The following is a 12,142-nucleotide window of genomic DNA, read 5'->3' on the forward strand; positions in this document are numbered from 1 at the left end:
TCTATTATTTTTTTTTTTTTATAATACATGGATACCCTTGTGATGCTAATATTAAAGAAGACGAGGTTCAGCAGTACAGCCGGGTTTTTTTTAAAGTAGTGTTTCAGTGTTCAGGTGTTCTGTGTCGTTATCTGTTAGTGCTTCAGCTTTATTTGGATGATTGCCTTTTACCTTGTTTTAATTTCCCGTTCTTTTCCAGTTTCTCTATGAATGCACCAGCTTTACATCATTTTATTTAACGTATTCTCATTTTGTTGATCATTAATGAACATTTCTGTACTGTGGGTGATGTCGAGTGATTGAAAACTAGACATTTTGTGTTTGAATTGAAAGTGATGGTTTTGAGGAGTCGAATGGGTCAAAGTTCAAATATATTTTCCTCTAGAGGAATTCTCTCTTTTTGACGTCACTACTGTGGTATTATTTCGAATTTCGAATGGCTCAGGATGCAAATATAGCCTTCATCCGTGTGTGTGTCTATATATATATATATATATATATATATATATATATATATATATATATATATATATATATATTAGGGCTGTCAATTAATCGTAGTTAATTTCTGCAATTAATGCGTACATTTTTTTGCATTGCTGTGCCTGAGCCTTTCAGCATACCGTACTTCAATCCCGGCCGCGGCAACATTGGATTGTATTGAGTGTCTGAGTGCAGTTATTGTTTAAATAGAAAGTTAGTCACTGAACCGCTTAATGGAGCAAAGCACTAAAATGAATGGGAGTTTTATTTATGTATTTACTTATTTTTTGTAAAAACGTTCTGACGGCTCACTGGGCAGAAAGACGCTTACTTGTATACTGTCAGAGTGAGTTCCAGTAATCACACACAGTATCACACGAGTGCATCTAGTCTGCTGCGTGCTGAACATGCCTTCACTTATCAGAATACACCAGCAGCTCTTCTGCTACAGACAACAATACAACAACAAATTAAACCCACCAGTTTCGACAGACATTCAGGATCGGTGCAAGCCCATGAATCAAGCTAAGTATGATAAGAGTAGGCCAGGGGCATACCCAGTTAGCACGCAGTCCCACCCAAATCTGTGCCTGTGTGAATGCCAGGTTTAAGTAAATTTGCATATTTGTTATTTATTTATTTATTTTTTTTAAACTGTGCACCCCGAAGGCGGGAGCTCAAGTTTAGGACAAAAATACTATTTTTAAAAATTTCGCAGGCTTTAGCCAGACATTGCTTGGACTGGTGCTGACACTGGGACTGGTGCTGACACTGCTGGTGTTGACACTGTGACTGGTGCTGACACTGCTGGTGTTGACACTGGGACTGGTGCTGACACTGCTGGGACAAGTGTTGACACTGGGACTGGTGCTGACACTGCTGGGACTGGTGCTGTTCGAGTACAACTCTCTAGTACTTTGACAAGATATTCACAAAAAATAATAATAATGATGATGATGATGATAATGATGGTGTTCCCACCTCTGAACGCTAGATCTCCTTTGAACGTTTACACAGTTTCTTAGTCAATTCTAATATTCTTTTGTCAATATAAATCGACGATAGGAAGTAGTATAGTACTTTAGGCGGGGGAAACCGGTCGCCAGAGGTCCTGGTGCTGCCTAGCGCACAGGCCCCGCTATACATGCAAATACACAATCACTATGCTATAATAAAACGCTATGATATGGCAGGTAGGGTGATACTTGGACGAGCTGACTGTCCAGTTAAAGTGACGAGAAAACAAACAAACAAAAAAAAACATACAGCCAGCTATCCCGGTTTAGCTACACATTTAATGTCTACATAAAAACAGGTACTTTGATTTTTGCTGTGCTGGCGTTAAACATTCTACATGGGAGAAAAAAAAAAAGCTTTATCAAAACGTATTGCAGCTAAACATCACATTGCGCAGGGGAAAAACAACAATATAAATGATAAATTCACTTAACGTTGATTCTTACCAAGAGTTGGCTTCTTTAGAAGGAAATGTGTAATTGGTTGGTTTTTTCTCCGTTTCATGTTAGTGCTGCACTGTAAACCAGAGTACAGAGTAACTTGGGAAACTGACTGATGAGAAACGTCTTTGTGGCGCGAATTTGACATATACCCCAGTGTCTACAGCCCGAGATCACAGTAATGTGAAGAAATTAAAAATACTATATATATATATATATATATATATATATATATATATATATATATATATATATATATATATATATATATATCTCAAATCAATTTTACACGTTGTTTTTTTTTTGTTTTGTTTTTTCGTCTTCACAGAATTGAGCCGATTTTTACCGAGGCAGCCGCCTCAATGGACGCTAAGCGCCTGTAGTAGTGTGGCGGTCAACGTGGCAAAACAAATGAGTCTATTTAATTTTGTTTTTAGACAACAGACAGATATCTGCAAGTTATTAATTTACATCTACTTAAGCAGTGGAAATGGCAACATGTGAAAATAAATGTCGGAAGAGAAAATTACCAAATCAACTGGGTGATTCGTTTGTTACTTCATCTTTGGGAAAGTGACCCAGGGAGCACTCTAATGAAGATTTGAGAGCAATGTGGAATCATATTTTAGATTGTCAACTTTGTGAATTGAACAGCCGCTTTCAAAATGACACGTATGACCTCATGAAAGCCGCGTCTGCATGCTTGCCACAATCGACACATTTGGCAATAGAGGAAGTCTACAGAACTGGCATGTACTTTGAACAACGTTAATATGGATGAAGCTGAAGTCTTCATTCAACAAATAAAGCGCAAATCGACTGTGGGGAAAAAATATCCAACACTAATTTAAGTTTTAGATTATTGCCATTTGTATATCTTTCCATATATACATGCACTTTTAAGAGTTTTGATCCCAGTGACCATGTGTACACCGTGAACAGGATTAATACAGCTGTTGCGAGCCACAATGCTGACAAGTCGCTGAAGAACATGCTGTCTCTCCTATGGTTTGACAGAGACCTGTGCGATTCTCTGGAGTATGACTAGAATTGCAATATTCAACAGCAAGTCCGACGCCTTATCCTGCAAGGTGGAGCGGAGACGAGGGGATACTAACTAGGCAATGGGAAGTCATTTACTAACTTTCATTTGATTTAATAATTGCTTAAAATGTAATATTAGTGTGTTCTCGCTGGTTTGGCTTTTTAAAGTGCATTCACGGCAGATATATGTACATTTATTTTTTGTCTACTTCAAACATTTTAAATGGATTTACAGGGGAAATATTTGATGTATTCATGATTTTAATTGATTTTGAAATGTAAACTATTTCCTGTAACGTCAGACCTTTGGTCATTGCTCGTCCAACCTAAATTGGGGCTCACCCACATTTCCAAGCCTTGTTACGCCACTGTAGCAGACTGCATTTATTTTTTTTACGCGTAGTACGTAAAGCCTACCAATTATCTTGTTAGTTTGCAGTTTTTGGATATGATGACATTGTTGTTTTTTATGTTCTCTTCACAGTTAACAGTTTATTTCCTGGAAGTGCTTACTGTAGCTACATATTAATAATTTTATTTTAAAAATACTATTTTATTTCAGACCACAATCACATTTAAAAATAGATATGCTATTCATTCTGTTTTCTGATCTCCATGCTGCTGATCAAGCTTCAAGGTTCTTTTTGTAATTTCTAAATAATTGCCCCTAGTAAATTTTGGTCTCGGTGTCCCAGGAAATAAGTTGATCGGGAAATAAGTTGATCAAGCTCTAGAATTTAAAGGGGAGGTTCCATTGTTTGTAATGTAAACGAGCCTAGGCTAGGAAATAAGTAGATCGAGCCAGGAAATAAGTTGATCGGATATATTAATGAACAATAAATAATTTAAAATTAATTTTGTAAGTATAATTTATATCAATTAGTAGATCGGATTTATTCGGCAGTATGCTGCTAGATAAGATGATGTGAATATCGCTTTAGATCCGATATATTAGCCTAACAAAAATGCATAATTTAAAATGACTTTTGTACGTATAATTTACATTAACATGTAGATCGGATATATTCGACAGTATTACGCTAGATAAGAGAATGTAAATATTGTTGTAATATATATTAGCAGCAAATAAATAATTTAAAATGAATTGTATGATTGTGTATTTCTGTTTGTGTAACAAATGTTAACTAGCAAAATGTGTTATGTATTAACGTTATTTTGCATTTCTGGAGGTGTTTTTGTTTTGGGAAGCACTACAGTATGGACAGCAGGTATGCGAGCGATTGTCCAAAAGTTAAAGCATGGGTTTCAATCATGGAAAAAATGAAGCTCCATGCTGCGATTACTAACTAGGCCACGGTGCACATCAATCACATGATGTACTTGAAAAACGTTGCTTATACAGTATTATACAGTATTATTATTTTATATTTGTTCATTCATTTATTTTTAAATGTGTAAATTGTTGTCAATTGTTTTTTTGCATAAAATTACTCACATTTTGGCCAAAGCTTCATTGGGTGTCTGCAGTGTATTGTAACACTTGAAATGTATTTGCTTACGATTGTAAATCGCCCTGGATAAGGGCGTCTGCTAAGAAATAAATAAATAATAATAATAATAATAATAACTCCACAAATGACTTGTTTTTGGCAAAGTGACTTTCAAATTTGGCTTTGCACAATATTTTTTTCGCGATTCGTTTACTTGATTATGTAACTTTATTCCTCAAGTCAGATGACTGATTTGTATGAGGACGATGTGGAGCATACCTTCTGTACCCGCTGTGGGGTTGGATGGAAGCCTTCCGGCTTCTAAAACAATGTTCTAAAAGCAGGAGTTGGTGGATTATTACAGTATGTATTCGTTTTGTAATTATGAACCAGTATCTGTTATGTATAAGTTCTTTTTTGATTTCTTACTAATCTTGACGCTTCCTTTGGCTTGTCTTTTTTCTAACTAATGAGAATATTTGCTGCTTTGTGAAGATCACTGTAATCTGCAGCAGCCTTTTCATTTTTTCTCAGCCTGCAGTCAAGGTCTCCCGAGATGTGTGAGGCACACTGTGCCTCCTCAGCCATTTCACGTAATTGCTGACTGTGCAAAGGCCTTGTTAGCAACATTGACAGGAAATGTTACAGAAATAGTGGATTAGTGAGTTAGTGGGCATTGTTAAACTGCTGTGAATTAGTACTACAGCAGTTGGTGGACAGCTGGACATATGGACAATATCAATCACTTCCACGCTCTTTGACAATTCAGAGCTACAAACAGACCTGCAGAAATGATGTAATGTTGGTTATAATGGTGCTCCTTACAGTTTTGCATTCAATACACATGGACAGCACCTACTGTTCTTCTTCTTTTTATATCTGACAGTAATGTTATATCAATATGCTACTCAATGCTTATTCATTATTTTAAAGAGTTTTTTTTTCAAAATTGTTTAGATTATTTCTTAAATCAGTTGAGGTTGTTTCCAGACATGACCATCTTATTTACCTTGTCTTGGCTATTAAAATACTAAACATGAAATGTAATGCAGGTAATACATTACATTTGTACTATATTGCATTAGCCTTGACATTTTATTGTGCTATGCCTCTAGAAAGGAATAAATCCTCTTGTCATTTTTTATGAACTTTTAATGATGTTCTGATTCCAGTAGAGATTTATTGCTTTTCAGCAGGGTTCATGTGTGAAACGATTGCGTTGGTGTTTAGAAGAAAATCTCTTCTGCCGTTAGAACCATGTTTGATTTAAATGCACACATTGTACTCCTCAGTGCAAGCTGCATTTAAAGATGTATCAAATATCTGTTCCAGCATGTTAGAACTGCTTTAAATAACTCATGATATTCCAGACTAGTGTTGTGGTTTTTTTTTTTTTTTTTTTTTAAAGAAATAAAATGCTGTTAGAATTCACAGGTCTCATGCATTCTCAAGTTAACATTAATTTTGTTTTTTTAAACAATCTGGAGTGAACTGGAAATTGAAATTCTGGTATAACTTCAAAGAATTTAAAACTGTAAAAAAAAATTAAAAAAAAATCACAACATCTCACAGTAAAAAGGTGCTTTATCAAATACAGACATGAGGGTGTTCAAAAAGAATTAAAAAGAGAAATGTCACAAATAAGATAACGTTTAAGAAGTGAAATGGACTCTTCTGTTTTTCTCTAAATGTCTAAAATGGCTTTAACTATTTTGAAAGTTCAGTAAATACTCAGGGGTAGATGTATTAAAGTGTTGTGGCTGTCGCAAACCAGTTGCAAACGAGTCGGAAGTCTTGGGTGAAATGTACTAAACATGCGCAATGCGATTTGCGACTTTTTTGGGAATGCTTTGCAGCTGCAGTTTTTCTTTTGTGGTCCAACCTTAGATGAATATGTAATTATGGGCGTTCCTGCATAAATTAGCAAAAAGGGGGCAAAGATTGTGCAAATGAGCATTCAAATATTGTAATGAGATGTACTAAAGCTGTCAGCAATTGCGACACTTACAATTGCATTAATTTGTTAAGAACTTTTGAAAGCATGTTTTAAACAGTTGCAATTGTTGCTGGCATTTCTTAGTCTGTTTTTTCTCGTGCATTGCCAGTTGTGCTCACCTCAAATGTGCATTGAGCACCCAAATACTTTATTTTTTTCCCTAAAAGCAAGGTGTATTTACAAGCCTTGAAGAAAAATTTCTGTGACATTTCTGGTTTCCCCAACGTGTTGGGAGTAATAGACTGCACACATGTGCCGCTATCCCCTCCAGCTCATTCTGAGCATCTGTATAGGAATAGGAAACTGTTAATGCACAATTTAGCACTGCACCCTTGACTAACTTAAATAAAAACAGATAGCATACATTTGGCTTATAGGCTACTCATAATATGAATTTGTGGTGTAATGCAAAGTTTGTTGCAGGTCCCTTGAAATTCATATTAAAGAGAATTGACAGTCCTCCATGCGGCACCATGATCTATTGTGTTCATTGACTAGGCCAAGTTAATAATAATAATAATAATAATAAATTAAACTCAAGTCATTTAGTTTAAATTTTAAAATAATCTGTTATTCGCATAATGTGTACAATGCAGCAGCATGATTTATTTTGTACATATATTATTTTTAAATCCTACACCGCCTTATATCAGACAAACATATCCGGTTTAGCGAGGGGCTACTGTATGATTATGAAAAGCTTTGATAGAAACACATTTTGTTTAGGGGTGAAGGTGGGGACCCCACTATAGAATGTGATGGGATTAAACTACCTTTCATTATTTAAAAAAAAAAAAAAATGTACCACGACTCTCGCCATGCTTGAGATCTCACTAAGATGACACAACAAATATTTAAATTAGTATATTGCGGCTCTCTGAACCACGGCTAGCCCTCACTTAATTACAAGATCCAGTTAAATTGCCAATCCTTGAAATATTATCATTTTGCCTTCTCTTTAACTCAAATAGCTTCTTTGAGAAAGACAGGGAATGAAAGACCAGATTGGGTAATTATTGAAGTGAAGATGCAAATACGCTTTTCCCCCCCAATTGATTTATATAGAATAGGATCCGCCTGAGCAAACTTGTTCTAACCCTATTATAGCTCATACTGTTTCAGTCTGGGCACAGACACTTGTATTGTTCAAAGAGTCCATTTGGAATGTATCAAGACTTTGGAGGAAGGTTCTCAACTATCAGTTCTGATTGGCATAAAAGTTAACGCTGACGTTAAATATTGAATTGAATTGTGCTGACAGTTGCAACAGCTAAAATAATTATTCTGCGTCACTGGAAAGATCAAACCCCAAATCCATATGAGGAATGGTACAATAACTTAGCTGAGACACCATCCTATGAAAAACTGATATATAAAATACAAAACAGAATGCAGGTGTTTGAAGAGGTATGGAATCCCTTTTTACTCAGGGTACACAGAGTATAGAAACCACAAACAAAACCTAGAAGCAGTATAGCTTTGTTTATTACCACTCCAACCAGTTCAAGTTCAAGATATTGGTAAACTTAAAAGATAGATATAATGATACCATTTCTCTGGAGGGTGAAGGTCTTTTATTGCTGTGGGGTTGATGGAGGGGGGACCATAAATGTGGAAAATGTACAGTGCTGTATGTTTGCATGTTCTGTTTGATGTATATGTGTACACCAATACAAAAGATGGTTGCCAAAACAATTTTAAATACCGGCATGGGACGCATTTAAAAATAGAAGTGCTGAGAATGTGGGGTAGACTGTCTAACAACATCTCTATGGAAACATCCAAATGCAAACTGTACACTTCAGCTGTTGTTGGCAGATGAATTCTTTAAGGGCATGGGTAAAACTGGGAACAGCAGTTAGAAGTAAACTATTTTTTGTTTTGACACTGAAGAATGGCACAGAAGACTGCATTAAGATGAAGCTAAATTAAATGACCATTATCCTTAGATGTTTCTGTTTTATCCAGAGGACAAACATTCAAGGAAATCAGGGTTTGTCTCTAAACTGTCCCATGCTGCAGATGAATCCAGCCATCTTAATGATGCATATAGCTGTACCGTCTAGCTATATTTTCCTCATGTTGTACTTGACGTGTGTGTTCATTTTGTTGCCTTGTTCTCTCATTAACCCTTTATTGGTGTTACGTCCATTTTATAAACGTACATTAGTGTTATCCAGTGTTGATGACGTGTTCATCATTTTAAAGGGGTTAAGATTTTGATAGCATCATTTTTATTTATTATATTATTTGATGTACCATAGGCTAGTTTTTAAAGATGACTTACGTCTGCATACAGTAATTGATTGATTAAAATTGTTTTGTATTTTAGGAGGAGTTTGGCTTCAATGCAGAGACACAAAAACTTCTGTCCAAAAATGGGGAGACGCTCCTAGGGGCCATTAACTTTTTCATTTGTAGTGTGAAGACCTTGGTAGACAAAACCATTGAAGACACCATGGTCAACATCAAACAATATGAAAATGCCAGGTATGCTATTCAGCATGAGCTTCCTCCCTGAGCTCAGGGATCAAACATCCATCTTCCCCTGAACGCTCCCTGCCATTCAGTCCCAACCAGACACCTGAGTTTTACAGTGATTTTTATGGTAGATCCACTGAGGACTTAGTTCAGACCACCAAACTGGAGATCATGCAACTAGATTAGAGAGTTTTCTTTCTGACATCCTCATACAAGTTTGGAATGTAAAATTGCCTTGCTTTTATAAAATATAATGACTGTTGTAAAAAGATTTAAAGTGATCTTTGTCCTTGGCTCCTTGCAGGATAGAGTACGATGCATACCGTACAGATTTGGAGGAGCTTAATCTTGGACCTCGGGATGCCACTACAGTTCCAAAGATTGAGCAATCTCAGTATGCATTCCAGGCATACAGAGAGAAATATGAAAAAATGCGCAATGATGTCTCTATTAAACTGAAATTTCTGGAAGAAAACAAGGTAAGTAAACAAGGAAAAAAAGGTTTCGTGCCAGCAGTGTTTTTATACAGGCTTTAATCACCATTCTTTATAAAGTAATTGCAAAAGTAGCACCTTTTTATGTCTTAATATTTGAATGTTCACTAATATTTTTTTTTACTGTGAAAATATGTTACTGATCTTTTGTAGAAATGAGAAGCTTTTAGTCTTAAGAATGACCTTTGCCCTGTCTGCATACAACTCCTTTAATTGTGCGCTGAAGGCCACACTGCAACTTCCATTCAAGCAGTAAAGAGGATTCCTCAGTGTGACTCGTCACCATAAACAGTAATAAAGGGTTTATCTTCAGGCAGTTTCGCATCAGGGACATATTATAATAGTTATTTGTCCCATTAGCAGCATGTTTGTTGGCTGATTTTGTAGTTCTGTTTCTTCTTGTTCCCTCTCCCAGGTAAAAGTATTGCACAATCAGCTGGTTCTCTTCCAAAGTGCTATTGCGGCTTACTACGCCGGGAACCAGAAGCAGCTTGAACAGACGCTCAAACAGTTCCACATCAAGTTGAAAACTCCCGGAGCAGACACCCCATCCTGGCTGGAAGAGCAATAATCACACTAGAAACCACGCTGATGACCAGCGAATCTATTGATCAGTTCAGTAAAGATAGAGGGGGTGGGTAGGCTTAGAAAGGGAAGTGGAAGTGTAGGGAAGAGAAGGTTAAATTAACAAAACAAAAAAAAATGCATATTTTTCTTTTTTGTTTCTTCTTTTTTTTTTTCTTTGTAGAATCATAGCATTTAAACAAAGAATATTTGTCAAACAAATGAATTTTTACTCCTGAAAACTCCATTTGTTTCCCGTTTTTATATGTGGGGTAATTAAGGAACCATCTAGGGACATTTTGCACTGAAAAGATTTTGTGATCTTGTCTTTGATTAAATTGTCTTTTGTTCAGATGTTGAAAGCTTGTTCTAGGATTAATGTTGGCGTCTGAAATTAAATTTGTATGTTAAACGTGTTACAAAACAAAGTCGGAGCAATATGAAAATAAATCTTCATTCAGCTCCCATTCTGCCTCACCGGCTGCTGTTGACATGCAAACTGCACTCCAGATAACAGAACACACTTTTAAGTATGCTGAACTCGCTTCAAAAACGAGGGCCGTTTGCAGTGTCTCGACTCAGTGGGTGTTAACATTGAGATCTGTTGTGTGTTTATATTAACAGAAGGTGTTTTTTGTTTTTTTTGTGGGTTGTGTTTTGTTGTTTTTCTTAGCACCAAATTGAACACCAGTTATATTTTGTAACTGTAATATGAAATGATGGACCAGCCTTAACACGAAACTCTGTGCCTTTTTTAAATTAACTTCACTTCCATCCATCACTGGCAAGACAAACAGAGATGTGTACAGCCACATGTTCTTTATACGTCAATAGCCAAAAGTTTTGCATCACCCTATAGAATTAACTAATTTTGCTTCATAAAGTCGAATGAAACCTGCTGAATAATGTTACATTAACATATAACATACCACTTTGTAGTTTTCCATATACTTAATGAAAAACTGACAAATTTTAAAAATGTGACATTTCAAAATTTAACATGAAATACTGTACTGCTTATTAGGGCTTCCGGTAGACTTTTGCAATATAATTTTGTAGTTTCTTTGAGTACATGATAAATAAGATAATTATTTCAGATATATATATATATATATATATATATATATATATATATATATATATATATATATATATATATATATAATATAATTTATTTTTTTTATTAATTGTCTCAATCCTAAAATTCTAGGTGATGCAAAACTTTTTGCCATAGCTGTTTGTGTCCATAAGGGAAAGGGGACACTACATTTCTGCGTGTTTTAACACATTTAGATACATTTAGGTTGTATGGATAGTGGACCAAGAAAGTGGCAGACAACATATTAGTGCTTACTTAATTGTAAACCCCTTTCGCTACCTCTTAAACACATAGGGCCCTATTCACAAAATTTGTTTTAAGGAATATTTTGTTGGCAGTCTGTGCTTTTTTTAAAAAAAAAAAAATTATAGCATTCTCTTAGGTTAAACAGTGCTTTGAAAAAAATTGAATAAACTTGTAACCAGCTCACTAACAGTTGAAATGGTTTTGTGAACTGCAAACTTGAGTTAATTAATCAAAACCATAGATAACAAAGCTTGAGTTTTCTTTTCAACTTTGTCATACTTTGAATTTTATTTTCTTTACTAACTATATATATATATATATATATATATATATATATATATATATATATATATATATATATATATATATATATATATAAATGTGTGTGTGTGTGTTTGTTATTTTTCTCATTCCATTAATGGAAAGTGTGTGTCTGTAATTATGAACTGTACAAAGGTGTTGACTGCAATACGGGCTTCTGAATGTTGTGTAGTAACTTAAAATATAATAAAACCACATTTTCCCTAGGTAGTTTGGTCTGTCAAGTAACTTTCTTTTAAAAAAATAAGAAGAAAAAATACACTGTGGTGTTCAGTTGGTTGTAGTTTTCCAGCTGTATTTAACATGTTTACTGCTGTATGTATCACTACAAAAATTGTTTTCGTTTTTACACTATTTTACATTTTTCTACTGCAAACATTCTTTTAAACTTTGCAATGATACTTGCAGCCTTAAAGTGTCTGAAGATCTTTTTGTGAACTGATACTGTGTTTTGATAATGGGTTTGAAGACAACTGTGAAAGAATACAAAAAACAACAAAGAGTAC

The 12,142-nt window shown here is 35.1% G+C and overlaps 1 protein-coding gene across 7 annotated transcripts in view; it reads left to right on the top strand.

Annotated features, from left to right (window-relative positions):
• Positions 1–11,080, top strand: part of LOC117408635 (arfaptin-1-like) — a 52,792-nt gene extending 41,712 nt beyond the window's left edge. For all 7 annotated transcript variants that reach the window (XM_058999766.1, XM_034013810.3, XM_058999787.1 and 4 more), the window contains 3 exons: positions 8,764–8,921; positions 9,217–9,391; positions 9,822–11,080. In XM_058999766.1, coding sequence (XP_058855749.1) covers positions 8,764–8,921; positions 9,217–9,391; positions 9,822–9,977 — 489 coding nt within the window. In that variant the 3' untranslated portion in view covers positions 9,978–11,080. The remainder of the gene's footprint in view (positions 1–8,763; positions 8,922–9,216; positions 9,392–9,821) is intronic.
• The last annotated feature ends 1,062 nt before the right edge of the window (positions 11,081–12,142 follow it).

Source organism: Acipenser ruthenus, chromosome 2 (genome assembly GCF_902713425.1).
Source record: "Acipenser ruthenus chromosome 2, fAciRut3.2 maternal haplotype, whole genome shotgun sequence".
NCBI classification, from domain to species: Eukaryota; Metazoa; Chordata; class Actinopteri; order Acipenseriformes; family Acipenseridae; genus Acipenser; species Acipenser ruthenus.